At 37.3% G+C, this 24,508-nt stretch overlaps 1 protein-coding gene across 3 annotated transcripts in view; it reads right to left on the reverse strand.

Annotated features, from left to right (window-relative positions):
- Nucleotides 1-24,508, reverse strand: part of Arhgap32 (Rho GTPase activating protein 32) — a 158,386-nt gene that overhangs the window by 111,541 nt on the left and 22,337 nt on the right. For all 3 annotated transcript variants that reach the window (XM_055601441.1, XM_055601440.1, XM_055601443.1), the window contains one exon: nucleotides 7,858-7,944. In XM_055601441.1, the coding sequence (XP_055457416.1) occupies nucleotides 7,858-7,944 (87 nt within the window). The remainder of the gene's footprint in view (nucleotides 1-7,857; nucleotides 7,945-24,508) is intronic.

A 24,508-nucleotide genomic window follows, 5' to 3' on the forward strand; every position in this document is an offset into this window, starting at 1 on the left:
ATAGATAGATAGATAGATAGATAGATAGATAGATAGATAGATAGATAAGCAGGGCCCAAGGAGAACTGCAGAATCTCATGCATCAACCAAAGACCATACATGGAGAGGACACCTACCCCCTGCTCAGATGGAGCACAAAGACAACTCAGTCTCCATGTGGGTTCCCTATTAAGGAGAGAAGAGACAGTCTCTGATATGAACTCGGTTGCCTGCTCCTTGATCACTTCTCCCTGGTGGGGCGACCTAGCCAGCCCACAGAGGAAAAGGATCCAGGCAGTTCTGATGGGACCTGATAGGCTGGGGTCAGACAGTAGGGGAGGAGAACTTCCCCTACCAGTGGACTAGGACAGAAGGATAGGGGAGGAAGAAGAAGGGAGGGTGGGACTGGGAAGAGATGAGAGAGAGGGCTACAACTGGGATACAAAGTGAGTAAACTGAAGAGGAAGAGGAAGAAGAAGAGAAGAAGAAATGATTCATATCTACAACTGAAACCCCAAAATTAGTAAAACAAAACAAATTATTTGAAAACATTAATAAAATTGATGAGCTTCTAGTCAGTTTAACTGAAAAGGAGAGATGGATGGGGAGAAAGGAAACAAACTACTAATATAACAAATAAATTAGAGACACATCACTAGAGTTGACAGACAACAAAAGAAAAATATGATCAACTCAGAGCCTGTCAAACTCACACACAAAGAATACATAATTTGATTAAGTGTGTAGATATTTAAGCTACTGAATCAATAATCAATAATTAACATATTTTAAAACAGCAACAAACACTAATGAGTTCACCAATAAATTTTACTGAATACTTCAGGTAGAAATTATATGTCATATCTAGAATCTTTTCCAGAAAACTAAGGAGAATACTAATCTCAGTCTGAAAGGCCTACATTAGCTTACTTGCAAAACTAGACAAAAGGTTGTTACCCAAAATACACAGAGAATTCTTAAAACAGAAAAAGAACAGTCTAATTTAAGAAGCAAGAAAAAGACTTAACAGATACCTCATCAAAAAGATACAGCTAAGAAATAAAAAGCTTGTGAGAAATTGTGTTACAGAACTGAAAATTCAAATATGGTGTTATTAAGATGGCCCAAATCCAAAGCTCTAGCAATATCAAAAAGGGGTAAGGCATGGAGCAGCAGGAATTCCCATCCACTGCTGGGAAGAATACAAAATGGTATAGTCAATCTGGAAAAAAAAATTGACATTTTTTTCATAAGACTAAACATACTCTTATCATACAAACCAGCCTCATTACTTCTGACTTTACACACATGAATTAAAAACTTATGTCCATATAAATTCCTTCAAGGGGTATTCATAGTAACTTTACTTGTAACCATCCAAACCTGCAAGTACCCAAGATGCCCTTCAGCAGTAAAAGAACAGAATGTGGGCCAGGCACACAAAGGAACACTAGTCAGGGCTGAAAAAAATGAGCACTCAAAAAAGATATGAAGGAAGCTCCCCAGACATACATGCAGAGACACTATTTAATCAATATAAACAAATTCCTTCCAATTATTTTTATGAGATTCAACGAATCATAGCTTCTTTACATAAAAAAAAGCAACTTGTTTTATGTGTACAGGTGTTTTGCCTGCATCTGTGTCAGTGCACCACCTAAGTGACTGGTACTATGGAAGCCAGAAAAGAGAATCAGATTCCTTGAAAATGAAGTTACAGATGAGCCACTGGGTACTGGGTACTGGGAAATTGAACCCAGGTCCTTTGAAAAGCTACCCATGCTGTTAACCACCGAGGCTCCTCTCCAGCCCCAAATCATACCATAATTTTAAATATTAATTCACATTTTGTGTGAGAAAATGCTTTCATCATATGTTCATCAGTTTTTAATTACTGAAATGTTTACATTTGCATTTTCCGGAGTCAAGTGAACTGTTAATATGTCAAATATAAAGATACATGCCTCCTTTGAAATGGAGAAATGTTAAAATCTCACTAGCAAATAGGACATATGAAAAAGATCCAATTATGACATTCTAGGGATGATAAAATTACAAAGACAATGAAAAGGTCAGTGGGTGCGAGGAGTTTATGGGTGGAAGGTACAAACAAGCACATGAATTTTAGGACAGTAATATTATTTTATATAATACTACAATGATCGATATGTGTCATTAAATTTTCATAAAGCCCATGCTATAGACTAAAGCCCATGCCCAAAAAGTAAAGTCCTATGTAGACTATGAGCTTTAGGTGACAATAATATGTCACTATAGATTCATCAGCTCATAATTGCATGTATGTAAACTTCTTTTGACTGCCTTTTAAAAATATTCCTATGCAAACTAAAGATGGTTCTCCTGCACAGTCTTTCAGTTATAAAATCAGAACAGTATATAATATATAATTTGAACATCACCTAAATGTGTTCTAATTTACTGAGCAAAATTCTTAAACTAAGACCTTATATATTGAGCAGACATAAAACAAAAACTTTGTCTTTATTTTGCACATTCATAATATTTCTGAGAAGCATAAATAAAATAATTGGAATACTTTAGTTTAATGTTATAAAGGAACAATACAAAATCAAAGCAAAATCCTGTATTATACTTCTAAGAATCTTAATTTGCTACTAATTTTTTTCTTAATTGTCACTAACAAGTAACTACTACTACTTATTGATGCCCAAAATCAGTAATTCTAGATAGGTCTGTGAAAAAAAGAAAATATTTGCTATCCTCTCTGGGAACAGTCATTGACCATGTTTTTGGAATTCTTTTGTTAGAGGAAAGTTAATCAGAAAAATGACAGTTGCTGTCAATTACGAAAGTCAGTAAAGAGAAAGAAATACAACCTGAATCTTAGGCTGGACTCTTCTCAATACAGAACCTGATGCAATTACTCAGCAACTGTAAGCATTAGCTTACTCATCTGTGAAACAGAAAAATAACACCTCCATTGCATGAAAGCTATACAAAAAAAAAAAAAAAATAGATATATCAGAAGGCTGGCAATCTGCCTACGTGTTTTGTTCACACACAGAAGCTCTCCAATGTTAATGATCAATCGACTATGGTAGTAAGAGTTTGCTAAATGGACTGAGTTGAGAGGAGATATTTAACACAGGAATGTAATTCTGCAGTGGAACGTCAAGCATGAGAACACCAGAGGAGAAACCAGCTGTCTGCTCCTCTACCATGGCAAAAGGAAACCTGAGATTACTTAATATTTACACTTAATCTTCAGAAAAGAAAAAAAAAACTAATCTGAAATAATTTTAGTTACAGTGAAAGTGTATTTAATATCTTTCAATAAGGATTATTAATGCCGGGGGCTGCAGAGATGGCTCAGCAGTTAAGAAGGCTTACTGATCCTCCACATGACTGAAGTTTGATTCGAAGCAGCCACATCACAATTGTGAACTGCTTATAAATCCAGTTTAAGGACATCCTCTGGCCTCTGAATGCACCTGCATGCATATTAGGCACATAAATTTATGTCAGCACAAAGGCATACACACAAATAAGCACATCATAAAACACTATCCCAAACTGACCACATACTTGGTCAAAAAGAAGTCTCAACATATATAAGAAAACTGAAGGAAAAAAAACTGTTATCACATCAGACTACCACAACACACCCAAGAGGAGCTCATACCAATACTCTTCAAATTATTCCACAAAATAGAAACAGAAGCTAGGAGTGGTGGTACATGCCTGTAATCTCAGCACTCAGGAAGGCAGAGATTGCTAGATCTCTATGAGTTCAAGGCCAGCCTGGTCTACAAAGAGAGTCCAGGACCACCAAGGTTACACAGAAAAACTGTCTCGAAAAACCAAAACCAAAACATGAATGAAAAGAAAAGGGAAAAAAAAAAAAAAAACAGAAGGAACATTTCCAAACTCATTTTATGAGGCCATATTTACCCTAATACCCAAACCACACAAAGATTTAACAAAGAAAGAGAATTACAGACCAATTTCCCTCATGAACATTGATATAAAAACACACAACAAAATACTTGCAAATCAAATACAAAAACACATCAAAAAGATCATCCACTATGATCAAGTAGGCTTCATCCCAAAGATGCAGGGATGTTTCAATATACAAAAATCTGTCAATGTAATAGAAACAAACTGAAAAGAAAAACAAAAACAAAAACATATGATCATCTCATTAGATGCTCAAAATGTCTGACAAAATTCAACATATCTTCATGATAAAAGTCTTGGAGTGATCAGGAATCCAAGGGACATATTTAAACATAATAAAGGCAATTTACAATAAGGCTAAAACTGAAATTAAATGGAGAGAAACTCAAAGCAATTCCACTAAAATCTCTCCAGATCTATTCAATATAGTACTTAAGGTTCTAGCTAAAGCAAAAAAACAACTAAGGAGATCAGGGGGATACATTGGAAAGGAAAGAGTCAATATGATAGTATACATAAGCAACCCCAAAATTTTTATCAAGGAACTCCTACAGCTGATAAATACCTTCACAAAGTGGCTGAATATAAAGATTTACTGAAAAATCAGTAGCCCTTCTATATACAAATGACAAACAGGCTGAGAAACAAATCAAGAAAACAACATCCTTCACAATAGTCATAAATAACATAAAATATCTTGGGCTATCTCTGACCAAGCAAATGAAAGACCTATATGATAAAAACTTCAAGGCTTTGAAGAAGAAAACTGAAGAAGATATCAGAAGAGGGAAAGATTTCCCATGCTCATGAATTGTCATAGTAAAAATGGCTATCCTACCAAAAGCAATCTATATATTCAAGGTAATCCCCACCAAAATCCCAACATAATTCTTCATAGACCTTGAAAGAACAATACTCAACTTCATATGGAAAAACAAAAATCCCAGGACAGCTGAAACAATCCCAGATAATAAAATAAAATAACTTCTGGGGATTTCAAGCTGTACTACAGAGTTGTAGTAATAAAAACCACATGGCATTATAAAAACAGACAGATTGATCAATGGAATAAAATAAAAAACCCAGAGGTAAATCTACACACCTATGGACAACTAAATTTTCATAAATGGAAAGAAGACAGCATCTTCAACAAATGGAGCTGGTCTAACTGGATGTCCGTATGAAGAGAAATCTTGGTACCTCTTTAATTTTATTACACTGTAGAAAGTACTAACATCCTCAAGTTTTTGGTGCATTACTTACAAGACAGAAATCAGACCTTCTATCTCACAGAGTTGTTGTAAAAATTAAATAACAATAGTATTTAATACGGCTGTAAGCACATAGTTCATAAAAAAATGCCAAATGAATTTTGGTTTATTCTGTATGGGAGACATCATTTGCATTTCTAGACTCATAAGTTTTCTTTTTTCTTTCTTCCTTGCTTGCTTGCTTCCCCCCCACCCTTTCCTTCGAGACAGGGTTTCTCTGTGTAGCCTTGACTGTCCTGGACCCGCTTTATAGAACAGGCTGTACTCAAACTCACAAAGATCGGCCTGCTTCTGCTTCCCCCAGTGCTGGGATGACAGGCGTGCACCACCATGCCTAGCTGAAATGATGATATTGTCTTACTAGAAACTATATGTAATTACTCCACTCTATTCTAGAACGAAAACCACACAGAAGCAGAGGTAAAGATGGCAGTCAGAAAGCTAGACTCTTTCAGAGCTCCAGCTGCTAGGTCTCCATATAGCTTAGGGTAGCCACTTTACGACTGTGAGCCTCTGCTGCATTCTCTGAAAAATTAAAGGGTTCGCAGTGAGGCTTTCAATTATTTTTTTTAAATTCTCATTTAATATAGCTTATGGCTGGCATATGTGGTGGGACCACTGAACTAACCATGGGAAGGCTTCAGTAATTGCACACAGTGAGTCAGAGAAGTGATGAATGGCATCATTATCATATAGTAAATTATCACTCTGGCATAATAAATACAATTAACAAGTGATCCAAAATGCTTTAAGCAGTTTGACAGGATATTTACAACAAGGAAACTATCTAACATCTAGGTCAATAGTACATGCAAGCATAATCACACAACAATTATGCATTTAAAGTGTGGCTAATGATAAGAAGAGACACTAAATTGTGTTAGACTGCAGAGGAATTGAAAACTTCATTCCAGACACACCAACCATGTTTTTATAAATAGAGAACACAAAATTTCTATTTATCTATTAGTAGTATTAATTTAGTAGAAAAGCATTTAATATTTGCACTTAAAAATCAGCTTACCATTTCTCTTAATACGACCAAACTTCAAATCAGCAAAAGTCTATTTAAGACTTTTCTGATTTTGTTTTTTACTTAATTCTCTTTCACCAGGTCTCATCAATCACCTGATGCTAGCCATTCAGAATCTGCCTCACTACTAAAAATAAATGAAATGTCCTGGTTTGGGCTACACAAACCATCAAGATTAAACAGTGACACATTGATTTTATCTTGTAGCCAGTCTCAAATGTACAGGATACCTCTCTATCATCTATCCACTCTAAGGAAGCAGTAAAAGGTGGAGGTGCAAGCCTTTTGGTTTGTTGTATCACTCGGGGCTATTTGCTTCTCTACCCTAAAAGAGAAAAATCATCAAAAGCAAATGTTCATGTCTTATCTGTTATCAAAAACCTTGAAATAAAAATGTATCTCTCCAAACAAAAGCATTTTATGAAAATGGAACTATAGGAAACTTAGAACTTTGTTGGTTCTCCAAGAACCTGTAGTGACATGCAACAAAACACATCTTAATTATATCAAGTTGAATTCTATTTCCAATACTATGTTTTAGCACCTAAAAAATAAAAGTACTTAGTTAAAAAAATTTTTTTGTTTAAAACCAGAACCAAGAATTTATATATTCCTCATACAATATAAGCAACAGCTTTCCAGAGTTTTAACTCTTAACTTCATGAATATGACTACTTTAAAAATATGAATTTCTGTATCTTATTTTCTCCCCCAAACTAAAAATTATGTGCAGAATAAAGTCTTCCTCCTAAACACTTCTTTTCCAATAACCAATTCAGTAACAGACAGAAGGCTCTGCGAGTGTAGAATAAGAGAATCTGAAATATCAGTTTACTAGAAGAAAATATTGATTTCAAATGGCATATTTTAAATCCCATGATGAGCAAGCCATGGTGAATACCCTCATGTTCGAATTATAAATAGTCAAGAAAGAGCAAGCTGCAAAAACCATGCACACATCTTGTTGTACCACACAGCAGTTGTCAACCTTCCTAACCCTACAACTCTTTAATACATTTCCTTATGTTGTGATCCCCAACCATAAACTTATGTTGTTGTTACTTCCTAACTGTAATTTTGCTTCTGTTCCGAATCATAATGTAAACATCTGATACGCAGGGTATCGGATGTGCGGCCCTGTGAGGCTTGCAACAATAGGTGGAGAACTGCTGCCATAGAGGAACTTGGGACAGAGAAAAATGGTCTCTTCTCTCAGACATATGATCGAGAACTCATTTATTTAATATTTTCCTTTATATACTAAAACTGATTCTGCTGAACTACTGGCTTCAACTCTGGTGTTTACAAATGCTGATATAAAAGACTAAAAAGCACTATGTAAACACTATCCCTGTTACTCAGTACTGTAAGCTCTCAGGAATTCCTACAAACTACTAAGATGAGACAATACAATAAACTGTAACCTCAATGGTCCATTGTAAGATGACACATTTCTTTTTAGAGAGATACAAATTTGTTTTCTTGCAATAGTTATTCATACCCTAATTACATTTCAATAGAAGCCATCTTTCTGTTGATTATAAGCCTTTAAGCAATGAAATACATTATAGTAAGCAATTTAATAGTTACTGGTTAATTAATTCAATGTAGAGGATACATTCTCAAAATTACCTGGCAGGCGATCTGCACGAGGTAGACCAGCTCTTTAGATTCACAGCCATTTTTCATTACTTCATTCTGTTCTTCTGATAGTGAAAGCTGTGTCACAGAAGAAAGGGACAAAAAAGTTAGCATTCACAAATGAGAATAAACAAAGTATACAATAACAACTGGACCATCACATCAAGTTAATTTAAGATGTGCCTTATAGCTTAAAGCAGGTAAATGAAGAATTCAGAATTTAAAAATAAAGTACATTTTTATGAATTCCCTTTTTGCCTGTTATCTAACTAACAGAACCACATAAAAGCATAAGTAAGATACTGTTACATAATCATGTCTTCATTCCCTTTATTTATTTATTATGCACAAAAGTATTAAACGGTATACTGAGAGATTCATGACAAGTTTAAAAACAGCCCAGACTACTGGAGGGAAAGACACTGGCTGCCCAGGGAATGGCTGAGCCTGTAGCAATGTTTACTTTCAGACTTACCATCTGGGTCTGAGCACTGACTAATGTTTTGTTTTTATTTGAATAAGCAGATAGCATGTACAAGCAGTGAGATCTCTCATGTGAAAAAACACAAAAAATTGGCAATACTGGGACCACATGGGCAACTTCTGAAAATGAATCATCTTTAGATGAGGTATATATCGAAAATAGTATGCTACAGATATGATTACTCATTATTTTATGCCAGCATCTAGGCCAAGTATCATCATCCATCCTGGTGTTAGCTTTGCTATTTTTCCTGTACTCTATTTGTTTCATGCAGTCATGTGGTATACCTGACTCCAATTTGGAAGTGAAATCACATCTATTCCCCAAAGTGAGACCTTGTGTTCAAAAGTAACAAGTGACAATGTACTAATAATCTACCTACTTAGTGTCTCACCCGGAAAAGGGGAATGAAAAGGACATAAAACCTTCTCTCAAGTCACATGGCATTCCTTGAAGAAGTCCTTCACAAATGCCACATGCCATTGTAGTTCATGCTGTAAGAAACATTCTGCTGAAGAGGATACATTCTCTGTGCGAACAGTGTCACAGGAAGTTATTTATGAAAAATCTTGAGCTATTAAGATGTTCACAAGGTAACAATGAATAACCCAGTTTCATGTCACAACTGCAGGTTTAAAAAAATAAGAATGAAAAGAAGCCTAAATAATTTTTTGAAAGAGACATGGCTTTAAATCAAGAGACAAGAATGGGCCTGGATGCCTGGCACTGGTGCCAGAGAATAAAGAATCTTCCTAAAACAGGACAAGGAGAAGGCAGCCAAATCCTGGGAGACTGCAGACTAAAATGACAAACTGTAAGTACAAGGCACAGAACTGACTGATGTCCAACCTCCCACAAGTATCAATCGATTAAGGGTATGGAATCTATACATTAAGGACTTAGGAAAAGCAGGAGAATGGGGAGGGGCCCATGCAGCATAGGGAGCCTCTTTAAGCAAGGATCTTTATAGCCTAGGAGCACAGTATTGAAAACACAAATAGGGCTAAGAAGCATCCTAATAAGACAATCAAGACACTCAACAGCTAAGACTGAAATGGCACAGAAAAACTGAAAGAGGCTAAGGAAGACAGCCCATTCTGTTCTAGACTATAATGCAGCTAGTCCCCAGGGCTTGGTAAGGTGGGAATGGAAGGAGCTTGCTCAGCTACAAAAAGCAGGAAAACACTGGCAGCATGGAGAAGGAGCAAAGCGCTGAGAAAGCAGACAGGGAGAGCATACACTCTACACTCAGAGGACTGTGGTTTGGCAGTCCATACCTAACCAATCTTCAAGTTTCCCTAAAAAGTAATTTCTAATATAGATTATGCCCTCAAAATATTTAAAGGACCTAATTAAAACTGCTACAAAAAGCAAGATCGACCTGTGATGGCTAATTTTGGTTTTCAATTTAACTGCATCCGGAATCAACTAAGAATCAAGCTGCTGGTTACCTGAGGGATTTTCTTGACCATATTATCTGAAGCAGGAAGGCTAACCATGAACAACACCTTCTGGTGGCAATCCAGATAAAAGGATATGAGAAAGAAAACTGCTTTTTGTCTGCTTGATCCCACTCTTTCTGACAAGTTCATCTACCCTACTGCTACAGCATTCCAATGAAAGAATCAATTTCTCTCAGAAGCCTACCAGAGAGGGCCTCTGAAAGACTCTGCCCAATAGGGTATCAAAGCAGATGCTGAGACCGATAGCCAAACTTTGGGCAGAGTGTAGGGAACCTTATGGAAGAAGTGCAAGATAGAAAGACCTGGAGGGGACAGGAGCTCCACAAGGAGCGCAACAGAACCAAAAAATCTGGGCACAGGATCTTTTCTGATACTGATACTCCAACCAAGGACCATGCACGGAGATAACCTAGAACCCCTACACAGAAAGCTCAGTCTCCAAGTGGGTTCCAGAGTAAGAGGACAGGGGCTGTCTCTGACAGGAACTGATTGGCCTGCTCTTTGGTCACCTCCCCCTGAGGGGGGAGCAGACTTACCAGGCCATAGAGAAAGAAAATACAGCCACTCCTGATGAGACCTGATAGTCTATGATCGGATGGAAGGGGAAGAGGACCTCCCCTATCAGTAGACTGGGGAAGGGGCATGGGAGGAGAAGAGGGAGGGAGGGCAGGATTAGGAGGGGCTAGGGAGGGTCTACAGCTGGGATACAAAGTGAATAAATGGTAATAAATTTAGAAAATCTAAAAAGTATGAAAATTTTAGAAGAAAATTTCAGAAAAGATTTTAGAAGAAAAAGTTTCACAAAATTCTATTTGGGAATAATTTCTAGAGTATGATACACTATGACATAAGAAACAAAATGTATAACATACAAATTTTATGTCATAAATACTATTAAATTTTTTCTAAGCCAAGCATGGTAGTACATTTAATCCCAGAACTCTTGAGTTTGAGGCCAGAGTGGTCTACATAATAGAATCCCAGACAACCAGGACAGTGGTCCTCAACCTTCCTAACACTGCAACCGTTTAATGCAGTTTGTCATGTTGTGGTAACCCCATCCATAAAATTATTTTGGTGCTACTTCATAACAATAATTTTGTTATTGTTAAGAATGTTAATGTAAATATCCGAGTTTTTCAATGTCTTAGGCCATCCCTAAGAGAGGGTCATTTGACCCCCAAAGAAGTTACAACACACAGGTTAAGAACCACGGAGCTGGGAATAGATGGTAAGAACTTGTTTCAGAAACAAAGTATTAGCTGTCTCTTCTCTCCTTCAGCATGCTTTGGAACTGGAAAGAGGGCTCTGTGGTTAAGAACACTTGCAGCTCTTCTGGAGGACCTCTGTTCAGTTCCCAGACTCATGTCAGATAGCTCACAACCTTCAATAACTCTCACTCCAGAGGATCCAATGCCTCTGATTTCTGCAGGTATTCATACTCAGATACATATACCTGCAGGCAGGCAGGCAGATACACACACAATTAATTTTTTAATTGGAACAAAACAATATAAACAATATAAAAGGAGGAAAAAGGCAATCAATATTACGGGAAAAGTGTACGTAATCTATAGTATCTATCAATATCAATAGTATGTAGGTAAGTTCTATAATTCATTATTGGTGACAACAAAAATAAACCAAATCATAAAACTTGGGAGGATCTGTTTCTAATAAAACAGTTAACAAGAAAGGCTGAAATAAATTCTTTATTCTAAGGTGAAATCTTGCCAGGCAAAAATCTAGAACTGCAGGACAGAGGTAGAATGCTAGAAACAGCAAACATGTAAGAAAATAGACAACATCTAACTTCTGCACAGTAACAAATGGAACAGATTAAGAATATCTTCAATGTCTAAAAGAAATTTACCAGAATGTTTTTCATATCTGAACTACCATGAAAAACCCTGAGTCAAAATGAAGCATTTTCAGATGAACAAAAACAGAACTTCTACCAAGACAACCTCACCGAATGAGTTTTAATATGTAGCCGAGAGAATAAAGTACGGCATAAAGCAGAAATGTTGAGAAAGGCAGTTAAGTCAGTGAACTTACACTTGCGACCAAATTTTAACCATATAGGAATATCTCTGGGAAACAAAACAACGAACTATTTACCCTGGACAACACTGAATGTAGAAGATGAGAAAGAGTAACAATGGTTTAAAAAAAAAAAAAAAAACAACTAAATATAGGACTGAATGGTAGGATGCAGGTAAGATACTAGCAAATCTTTTATTTTAAATTATGTATTCAAGTTAAATTCTTAAAAATATTTTTTCCAAACAAAAAAGGGGCATTTTTTTAAGAAAAAAAAAAGTAGTAAGTAAAGACTAAGAAATAAAATCAGTCATCCCAAGGAGAACTAGGAAGAAGGGGCAAAAAGAAATTATATTTATGAAAAACGGCAAGCAGGTAGAGCCGAAGAGTAAAAACAAAAACTAACAAACATGTTCTGTGTAAGGTGTCAACAGGGAAAAGCAATCAATAGCCTTTCCCAGCTTTGATGCTTTACGAACCACAAAAATGACCAGCATGGTAAGATATTCCAAAAATGGCAGTAATACATTCATATCCTGGCAGTAACAACACCTTTTCTAATTGGATTAAAAACGTACACAGCAGAAAGGAAATCATGGTACTGAAAACAAAGCCAACTTCCAGATGCTAGTGAGGTCATGGGTCTTGGAGGAAAACCTACAACCTTCACTTTACTAAAGCAGTTTAATTCCTAACTTAATCCTGAATACTTATCCTTAGGTCCACAGGTAAGTGACTGGAACCCAAAGTGACTGCAGGTTTAGAAAAATGACTTATCTCTATGCCTTCAGCTTTGTAGGCCCAAGTAGGAGTTAATGGTTTTTAGCAAAAGTATCTTCTAAATATGTGTTTTACCTTACCTAGAGGTACTTTATCTTTCAGTTTTCCTCTCTGGATGATCTCTACTTTTGTCTTTCAATATCCACATTCTTTCCAGTCTCCAGTAAATACATATTCTCTACATTTTCGGGTGCTTTAGGAAATCACCTCTCAAACATCTGAATATGCATATACATATGCATTTATAGTTTTTCTTCTCATATCTTTTTTGCTGTACTGCTTGCTTTCCTAGAGGAAGGATTTTTTTCATCAGAGGTATTCTCTAAGTGGTGATATAGGCATCCAAAAAAGTTGCTGGAAAAGAACTATGCATTTTAAGATATCTTACCCCCAGGATTGAATAATTTGTGTTTTACAATACCTAAACCACACTATGAAACAATGAATTAAATTTACCCACAGAAATTTGACAAAACTCAGTAATTTAAATAATTCCACTTCCTTCAAATTAACAATATATCAATCCCTTATAAGAAATAGCTAGCACAACTTTCAAACCTCACATTTCTAAGTTCATCCCAAATCTATCTTTAGAATGATGTTTCCTGTGTTGGCTTTACTTTTTTATCACCATGGAAACTAACCATCATTAGTGTTCTTAGAATTTTTAAAAATACAACTCTACTCAGCAAGGCTCAGCAAGTGCTCAGAAAGTCCTTTCTCAACAGAGAGAAGAGAAGTCAATAACATAAAGCAGAGTAAACACAACCTTCCACCCACAGCAAAAGTCATTCCTCAAAGCTTAATCAACAGATGTCAAAGAGCACAGAGACTTCTTCTTTCATTCATCTTTTACAGTTGGATAATGGTAGCAAATTCACTATGTTGCATAGACTGTAAACAAGCTTCCTTCCTTTCATGTAAGCAGCCTACAGAAGAGGCAGAGATTTGAGAACAAGTTCTGATGTGCACTATTAAATGATCCACCCACATAATATTTCATCTCCTACTACCCAACACTATAACTAATACCTAGATTAGAGCACTGACAAAAGAAAAAGCACCTATGGGATCACATTTCATTAGCAAGCAAATAAGTAATAATGTTAGCTTATGGTCAAAAATCAGTAGCACAATAGGCCTTCAAACTTATTCCAGAAAGCCTAGAGATATGTGTACTTACAGTGTACTTACTAAGTAAGAATCAGCAGATCATTGTCTCCTCAGATGAGCATAAATGAAGCAACTGATTTACTCATGTCTAAACACTATAATCACTCTCAGCTCAGAATTCATGGTATACAGATGTAAAAACAAATAACAAAAATTTTCAAGGGCCACTGTGACTGACACATCAGAGCACACACTTGTTAGGAAGCAATACTTCATTAATATTTTCCCATTCTTACATTGTCGGGGCTTTCTGAACAAAGAGCACTGGCACCTGGTTAAAGGAAGACTGAGTAGTGAAACTGCAAAGACAGAGCCATGCCTCCCACCCTGAGCAATATGTTCACATTCCAGGACATTCCCAAATGGAGACCTTTGTTTCTTTTTCCTCAGAGAAGGTGCACAGATTCAAGGTAAGATCTTTCTCCCTCTATCAAGGCAAAGGGGAATGCTGGTAGAAGTACATGCATCCTAAACTAAACTCCAAGTTTCATAAGTGCAAGTATCTCTCTTGTGCTACAAAATCCCAAACACAAAGTAGTTTGTTTCTCCTATCACTCCACCCAAGGCAGCAACATGTGTCACCCTAGAAGTAGAAACAGCGTGGTTTCTATGTTGCTGTTGAAGTGGGGTCAAGGTGTGAGTCTGTAACTGTAGCAAGTCAACAGGGTAGCTTAGAGAGTAAAATCTTGCACTTTCCACAGTTTCAGGATCAACTATAATACTTCTCAAGCATATTTAGTTAGTTTCATGAACAATTATGACTCTGGAAAATATATATTTCATAATCTAGGACTTTTACAACAATAAGATAAACTCATATACAATTAGAAATCCAGGTCTTGGATGACAGTAGCACTGATAATCAATCCGAACTTTTATTTCAATTATCTTCTCCAATAACAATGATTTTTCTCTCAAACAAAATATCACTACACAATATCTGTACATAAGACTAAAGATGCATTTTCCATTTCTTTTGGTTCGAGGGAAAACTAAATTAAGAATGGAAAGATCCCTGGAGAAAGCATTATAGTAAAGTTACTCTTAACACCTCAGTCCTGACATCATTACTCAGTCATCATAACAGGTATGACTACACCAAACTTCTGCCTTAGCACTTCTGCCTTTCTGACAGGTATGGTGACACATGCTTATAATGGAAAAACATGTGCTAAGGCTAGCAAGGACTACACAGATCTAGGCAAGACTTAACTACAAAGTAAGACTTTCTCACAGAAAATACATTACAAAACAGAATTGCTGGCCATTGAGATGGCTATGCATGTAAAGATGCTTGCTACAAAATCTGATGACCTCAATGCAATCTCTGGGAACCACATGGTTAAAAAGGGGACCAACTCCCACAAGTTGTCCTCTGCTGTACCTACATTTGCCAAAGCATATGCTTGAGTACACACAAGGACATATGCATGCACACACAAAATAAACAAATAAATGAAAAAGAATTTCTGTATGAAACATTTCAAAGAGTACTAGGTAATCTGATTTTATTATTTAACTCTCATCTCACGATTTAATTCTCAAAGTACTCTGTGACATAACTGAGATAGATACCTTTATTTTTATTTAACAAGTGAGAAAACTGAGGGCCAGAGACGTTAAAGAACTTACTTCAGATAATTGAGACAACAATGTAGCTTGTGTATTTTTTAGCTTTTCAACTAGGGTACTTTACAACTGTGCTTCATTCTTTTAGTTAAAGTGTTAGTTCTGCCTGATTATTCTTTTCTAGTTGTAAAGGAACATTCAGAAAGGTTGTGCCATACAGTAAGTTTTTAAGCAAGACTTATCTCAAATGCTTTCACTGAAGCTGTTGTGAAGAATTAATGAGACCATGTACAAACAGTTGAACATAATTCAGATTACCTTATTTTACATGAAAGTGTGGGGCTGGGGGTATAGCTCAGTGTTTTAAAAGGCCCTGCATTTAATTCTCTCCGCAAGGGAGTGAGAAGAGACCAGAGACAATATGCTAGTTAAAAACCCCAGCATTTTAGAGGGAGAGTCAACAGAAAGGGCCAGCCTAGGCAACACGGTAAGTTCTAGACCAGGCTGGTCTCCAGAGTACAATCTTGTCTCAAAATAATCAAATAAAAGTATAGTCTTCAAAAAAACTGTATACTATTAGTCCTCACTGTTCTCAGGTCACACGTCCCTGACTCTTTAGTGAGGAGGGTCCCAGCTGTCTGTACAAAGCCCCTCCCTTGAAAGCTCAGGGCACAGGAGCTAATCCTACACTTTCCCATGCCTCATTTCTGACTAAACCCGAGGTGTACATTGCACCAGGTTACTTAATAGTATATATAAGCATTGGACAAAGAAAGACAGATAGAATCCTATAATCAGACGTGTCCACTTACCATCCTAACACTAGATGGCAGTATGACATAGAGCACAGAGGAAGATATCTGGCTTCAGATTGATAAAAGTACAATCCACTGTTTATATAAATGTTGCAGGAGACATTTTTCCTTCTCACTAAAAAAATACCTTGTGAAGTCTGGATAAATCATATTTTTGTTCATTTTACTACAATTTGTAAAAATGAAATAAAAGTTGCTGGGAGCAGCATAGTACACACATTGTCCAGGAGTTCTGGGCTATAGTATAATGTGCTAAGCACTAAACTGAACACCACATAGTGACCTCCCAGGAGTGGGGGACCATCAGGTTGCCTACCAAAGACAGCAATTATCTTTTGTTTTCATATTTTAATTTCTCTGAACAAAATACATTGGTGCATGAACAATAACAGTTCATGGCCACCAAAGTATTATTTAAAAAAAAAAAAAAAAAAAACCTGAATGTACTTATTAAAAATCAGTGGGTGGGGATACTGCATAGCAAGTGGAACACAAGTTTAGTATTAAGAAACACTCTGGGTTAATGCACCCAGACAATGCACCCAGGCACTGACTGAAAGCAAATAAATTGCTAATAATTCCTATAGGTTTGTGTTTCTCTCAAGAAAAGACTTCAGCTACAGAATTCTAATGGAAAATACAGAGGAAAGAGTGGTTTATGAAAAAGTATGTTAGCTAAGTACTAGTAAGTATGTTTTCCTCAACTCTCGTCCAGAAAAACATAATAAACAAACTTATCCATCCAGAAGAAAAAATTAAAACTGGCTTTCTGGTTAGACCTAATTTTTAGAGTATTTTACAAATTTGAAAGGCAAAATAGATACTTCCGTTAATATAAATAAAACATTATCCTTTAAAAAAACAAAAACAAATTACATAAATCTTAAATGTTAACTTGAGATAATTATTAAAGATTAAAGCCCTGACTGTAAATCAGGCACAAAGGCTTTAACATTAAAAAAAAAGAAAAGAGAAAAAAAAACTCAAGATGCCTTCAAATAACAGGTGGCTCTGACTAATGCAAAGCATCCCAAGGCATTTATTAAAAAGAATCACTCCAAGATTAGGCAAAGGGACCAATTTATGAAATATTAGCAGAGTGATAAAAGAAATTTGTTTTTAAAACACATGTAACATAACAGAGCATGTTCCAGGAATGTAAAGCTGTCAGAACAATCTATTTCTAGAACAAAAGAAACTGGGTGGAAGCAGACCAAAGTAATACAATATGGCACAACCTTCCTGCCCTGTGTTGTCATGTCCCCTGTCCTTCACCTGTCACCTTGCAGCTCTTTAAATCAGAGCTCACAGGTCTCACAGAGCTCACATTTGCCAACATCCAGTAATTCTAGTGCATCAAGCATTCCCCATGTGAAGATAGAGAATGCAAAACCACGATGAAGTGACAATCTGGCCTGTGGTCAGGAAAGCATAGTGCAATGGCTCAACCCCTCCATCACCCCAGCGTCATTTATCTGCATTGTGGCACAACCTGCTGATTTGAGGTCTACTAGGAGGCTTAGATAATCCACCAGACAAGAGACAACATAGGAGCACACCCCATTTCTGCAACATAATGCTATGTGCTGCCAAATCAGCAAATATATATATATATATACAGGATTGAGAATCATTTTATCGGATACAAAGTGAGTAAGAAGCAAGGGAATGCTCTTAGGGAACCCTACATACCCTGCATTCTGCCTGGCTGTCTTGAGTCAGAGGCTGACTCTATTTTAGTTTGAGCACCAGGAGGTATCCTCAATCACTCAAATGTCCATCTCTCTAAACTGAAACAACAGAACACAATGTAAGAGAGCCTTGGAAGACACTAACCAAGCTTAATAATTTCCAACACATAATGAGCAACACATACTAGATAACTCATCAATTCATCTTCCCCCGTAAATCCAAAAATGCACATACACATGTATCTATTTCCAGACTATAGTTTGTTAGTTTGTCTAGTCCTATGCCAGATCACAGTTAAGACAAAAAAAAAAAAAAAAAAAAAAAGATAATAAAAAGAAAAAAAGAATATTCTAAAATACAGTGCACAGAAAAAGACAAGGGAGCTGTGAGTAGATATGTCATTCATTAACTAAAGACAAACAATGAAAATCATTACCTTAGTTTACCAGTTCTATGAACAAAATATAAGAAGATTAACAATGCCCGCTCTGTCACAGATGTTGAGGAAAAGACATTCTCACTGCCCCCATGACACACTGGCATTGAGTAAAGCACCTACTACCCACCTATCTCGGCACTCTACTCTTGTCTGTGTTTAGTTTTCTGCAGTTTCATTCACACATGACTTCCAAAGTCCAAAGATATTGAATGGAAAATTATAGACATAAGCAACTCAAGTTTTCAACTGTATGTTGTGTTGACAAGAGTGATAAATCACATGCCCTACTGGACATGAGGCATACTTCATGTAGCATACTCACACTATGTAGGATATAGCTATTTGGTGTTGAGTATTGCAGGGCTCATATTTAAGTAACCTTTATTTTATGTAATAATGGCTCTAAAACATAAACGCAGATACTAGCAATTTTATTAAGTACATTGTTCCAATTACTCTATTTTTTTTTACCAGTTATTGATGACATTTTAATATTGTTGATAGCTTCTTAATACACCTCATTTTTAAATTAAATTTTTTTTTTTTACCAGGCAGTAGTTGTACACACCTTTAATCCTCTGAAGGTAGAGGGATGCAGATTACTATGAGTTCTGGGCCGGCCTAGTTTACAGTTACAGAGTGAGTCTCAAGACAGCCAGGCAGAGTGCAGGGAATCTTACGAAAAAAGGGGAAGATAGTAAGACCTGGAGAGGACAGGAGCTCCACAAGAAGAGCAACATTGCCAAAATATCTGGGTACAGGGGTCTTTTCTGAGACTCATACTCCAACCAGGACCATGCATGGAGATAACCTAGAACCCCTGCTCAGATGTAGCCCATGGCAGCTCAGTATTCAAGTGAGTTCCCTAGTAATGGGAACATGGACTGTCTCTGACATGAACTCAGTGGCTGGCTCTTTGACCACCTCCCCCTGAGGAGGGAGCAACCTTGCCAAGCCAAAGAGGAGGACAATGCAGCCAGTCCTGATGAGACCTGATAAGCTAGGGTCAGATGGAAGGGGAGGAAGACCTCCCCTATCAGTGGACTTGGAGAGGGGCTTGGGAAAAAAAGATGGAGGGAGGGTGGGAATGGGAGGGAATGAAGGAGAGGGCTACAGCTGGAATACAAAGTAAATAAACTGTAATTAATATAAAATTTTTTTAAAAAGACAGCCAGGGCTACAAAGAGAATCACTGTCTCAAAGAAATAATTAATTAGTTAGTTAGTTAGTTAGTTAGTTAGTTAGTTAGTTAGTTAACTAATCAAGCTTTTTCATAGAAAAAAACAGTATATACAGAAACAGGTACTATTGTTGGCATCTACTAGAAGGTCGTCTCCTGAAGGTTACTGAAATTACTACACTAAAACAAAACAGAACGGAACAGAGCAGAAAAAACCTTAACAATAAATGCCAACATTTTAAACATAAATATTAACGAGACACTAATTAAATAAATTATCATACAAGTTTTTTTCTTTTTAAAGTGGGGCTGAGAGATGGTGCAGCAGGTTAAAAAAAAAATGCTGCTCTTGCAAAGGGCTGTTAGGTTCCTAGCACCCACAATGTGGCACACAACATCCAGATCCAAGGGATCCAACACCTCTGGCCTCTGTGGACACAAGGCATACACACAGTGCATAAGCATACATTCAGACAAAACACACACGTAGAAAAAAACTAAGTGTTTTTAAAAGTAAGATATGATAGCACACTGTAGTTGTTTGAATGAGAATCGCTCCCATAAGCTCAAATGTCTGACTACTTGGTCACCCGTTGTTTGAGATTTTGGGGTAAGTTTAAGAGCTCTGGTCTTGATGGAGTTTGTATGTAACTAGCTGTAGGCTATGAAGTTTCAAAGATCACCCACCAATCTCAATTCATTCTCTCTGTTTAGCATTTGTGGGATTACAGTTTTTTTCTGCTGCTATATCTGCTGTAATAAATTTTTAACCTTCTGGAACCATAAGCCCAAGCAAACACTGTCTTTTACAAGTTGCCTTGGTCATTGTGTTTCACCACAACAATTGAAAGTAAATAATACACATGGAGCTGTAAAAAGAGGGAATGCCAGACTTTCAAGAATAATTAAGTAACCCCAAGATTCAAACTTTCAAGTGAAAAAAATAAAAAATAAAAAGCATTTTTCAAGGCAGAATATATAGCAGAACCCACCTCTATTGTTAAAAATGAGACAGGTAGGTGGCTAGCTATTGAGAGAACTGTATCTATAGATTTAACCACATATTCTATAAGCATTTTAAAAGTTCAAATAGATATATAGTAGTTAACTGAAGAGATACGAGAATTTTATCATTCTTCTTAGGTTTGTACAAGTCAACCATTCACTATTGTGACAAAATACCTGAGGAATATAACTTACAAGACCAAAATGGTTCACCGTTTCCTAGTTTTTGAGTCTATGGTGGCTTGGTCCTTTTGCTAGGGATTTATGGCAAATCAATGGTGACCTGCCTACACGATATACTGATGGAATAGTGGCACAAAATTTGTGGGAATAACCAACCGTGATCTCCTCAGCTTTACGCCCAATCCATGAAACAGAAACTGTATCTGATACCACTTGGGCTGCCAAGAACCCAGGACTACATAAGCCATGGAACTAGGGAAAAACCAAACACTCCCACTCTGCTAGAAAAACATAGAAATTAAGTTCCTCCTAATGACATTCTGCAATACCAATAGATCAGTGTCTGGCTAAGCCATCATCAGAGAGGCCGGCTCCTACAGTAGATGGGAACTAATAAAGAGATCCGCACTGAATTCTACCAGACCTTCAAAGAAGTGCTAACTCCAATTCTCTCCAAACTATTCCACAAAAAAGAAACAGAAGAAACACTACCAAACTCATTCTATGAAGCCACAGTCACCTTGATACCTAAACCACACAAAGACCCAACAATAAAAGAGAACTTCAGACCTATCTCTTTTATGAACATTGATGTAAAAATACTCCGTAAAATACTTGAAAACCATGAAAAATAAGGAAATCATGAAATTTGCAGTTAAATGGTGGGACCTGGAAAGGATAATCCTGAGTGAGCTGTCCCAGAAGTAGAAAGACACACACAGTATATACTCACTCATATAGACATGTAATATAGGATAAACCTACTAAAATCTGTACATCTAAAGAAACTAATCAAGAGAGAGGACCCTGACTGAAACGTTCAATCCCCATCCTGAAAGGCAAAGAGGATGGATATCAGAAGAAGAAGAAAACAGGAAACAACCTAGGAACCTGCCACAGAGGGCCTCTGAAAGACTCTGTCCTGCAGACTATCAAAGCAGACGCTGAGACTTACGGCCAACTGTTGGGCACAGTGCATGGAATCTTATGTAAGAAGTGGGAAATAGTAAGAGCTGGAGAGGACAGGAACCACACAAGGAGAGCAACAGAACCAGAAATTTGAACACAGGGAACTTCCCAGAGACTCATACTCCAACCAAGGACTATTCATGGAGATAACCTAGAACCCCTGCATAGATGTAGCCCATGGCAGTTTAGTGTCCAAGTGGGTTACATAGTAATGGGAAGAGGGACTGCCTCTGACATAAACTGATTGGCCTGCTCTTTGATCACCTCCCCCTCAGGGGGGAGCAGCCTTACCAGGCCACAGAAGATGACAATGCAGCCACTCCTGATATGATCTGATAGACTAAGATCAGAAGGAAGGAGAGGAGGACCTCCCCTACCAGTGGACTTGGGGAGGGGCATGCGTGAAGAAGGCGGAGGGAGGGTGGGATAAGGAAGGGAGGAGGGAGGAACTTATGGGGGACACAAAGTGAATATAGTGTAATTAATAAAAATAAAAAAGTTTTTAAAAATATCAAACTTAAAAAAAACTCAAATGACAACACATGCTGGAAAGGTTGTAGAGAAAGGGGAACCTCCATTGCTGGTGGGAATGTAAACTTGCACAACCACTTTGGAAATCAACCTGGTGCTTTCTCAGACAATTAGGAAATTGTCTGCTTCCTCAACACCCAGCTATACCACTGCTAGGCATATATCCAAAATTTGCTCAAGTAAAGTACACAACAAGGACATTTTCTCAACCATGTTTGTAGCAGCTTTATTTGTAATAGCCAGAACTTGGAAACAACCCAGATGTCCAGCAACGGAGGAATGGATACAGAAATTGTGGTATTTTTACACAATGGAATACTACTCAGCAGTCAAAAACAAGAAAATCATGAAATTTGTAGGCAAATGGAGGGATCTAGAAAAGATCATTCTGAGTGAGGTATCCCAGAAGGAGAAAGACACACATGGGATATACTCACTCATATAGTCCTATAAGATATGATAAACATAATGAAATCTATATACCTAAAGAAGATAAACAAGAAAGAAGAGTCACGGTAAGATGATCAATCCTCACTTAGAAAGACAAATGGGATGGGCATTGGACATAGGAGAAAACAAGTAACAGGACAGGAACCTACCACAGAGGGCCTCTGAAAGACTCTACCTAGCAGTGTATCAGAGCAGATACTAAGACTCATAACCAAACCTTCAGCAGAGTGCAGGGAATCATATGGAAGAACGGGGAGTTAATATGATGTGGAAAGGATAGGAGCTCCACAAGGACCAAATATATCTGGGCACAGGGCTCTTTTCTGAGATTGATACTCCACCAAGGACCATGTATGGATATAACCTAGACCCTCTGCTCAGATGCAGCCCGTGGTAGCTCAGTAACCAATTGGTTTTCCCTAGTAAGGGGAACAGGGACTATTTCTGACAGGAACTCAATGGCTGGCTCTTTGACCTCCCCACCCCACCCCCAAGGGAGAAGCTGTCCTGCTAGGCCACAGAGGAGGACTTTGTAGCCAGTCCTGAAGATACCTGATAAAACAGGGTAAGATGAAAGGGGAGGAGATCCTCCCCAATCAGTGGACTTGGAAAGGGGCAGGGAGGAGATGAGGGAGAGAGGGTGGGACTGGGAGGGAAGGAGGGAGCAGAATACAGCTGGGATACAGAGTTAATAAAATGTAACTTAAAAAAAGAGAGAGAGAGAGATCCACAACTAGGCAATGTGAAGAGAGTGAGAGAGCTTGGAATACTCAGGCCTAAATGGAATGTCTTCATCAAACCTCATCCCTCAGGGATCTGAAAACTCTGATGAAGAGGAGAAAGAGAGAGTGTAAGAGCCAATGGGGATGGAAGATAGCAAAAAACAGTGCCTTCAGGACATAACCAGACTGATGCACATCTGAACTCAGCTGTGACAGCACTGGCATAGGGCCCAGCAGATGAGATCTCAGCACTGAGAAGGGAAGTGGACACAAGCCTTTATCCCTAACTCAGAAGCCTTCTCTAACTGTCACCTGTTAACAAAGTGAAATTAGTTTTCTCCAATGGAGTCTCACTAGGTATAAAAACCACACTCAGAGTCAGTCCCATGACAGCTGTAACGGCCAATAAACATTTCCCATCATACTAGGGAATGACAGCCAATCACAATTACAAGATTTTAACAGCTGAAGAGAAACATAAATGTAAAGAAATCTAAGTCCAAAGGAAATTCCAAAGATCAAAGTTTAAGCGAAGAAAGTAAACGACTGAAGAAATGCTCCAGAGTTGGAATATATTAGAAGGTAATGCTTGAGCCAGCCACTGAGAGTGTTAATAGCCTACTGACATACAACAGAGCTTACCAACAAGACTGGTGACTTCTAGGCACATTTCATCAAGTTTTCTTATTTGCTCCTTGGAACATATTTTCAATCTCATATTGAAACTGAGTTATATATAAGAAATTCATTTTCCAAAAATATGGTTAGGAGCAAGTGTACTAAAGATTTATCTACTATAAAAAGCAATACACTTATTAAGTGATAAGAAGTATTAACTGAGATGAACAAACCGTATTTTAACTGTATGAAACAGAATATGGAATTGTTTGAAGGTCACTGTTATTGTGTTTAGTTTTCCTATAAATGGTATTTAATCATACTATAAAACATAAAACCATACACAAGCTAAAGCATGAATAGCAAGTCAAAAATCACAAACAGATAATCAAGCCAGGTATCTACTGCAGTCCTTTTACTATAAAATTCAGCTAATGGAAACTCATGTTTCCCTCCTAAATATAACTTTAGCTAAACCACATCAGAAGCAGAACATGAGAGAGATGGTCTAAGAGACTCAACTCCA

This window comes from Psammomys obesus, unplaced genomic scaffold, assembly GCF_907164565.1.
Source record: "Psammomys obesus unplaced genomic scaffold, mPsaObe1.curated_primary_1811, whole genome shotgun sequence".
Classification (NCBI taxonomy): domain Eukaryota; kingdom Metazoa; phylum Chordata; class Mammalia; order Rodentia; family Muridae; genus Psammomys; species Psammomys obesus.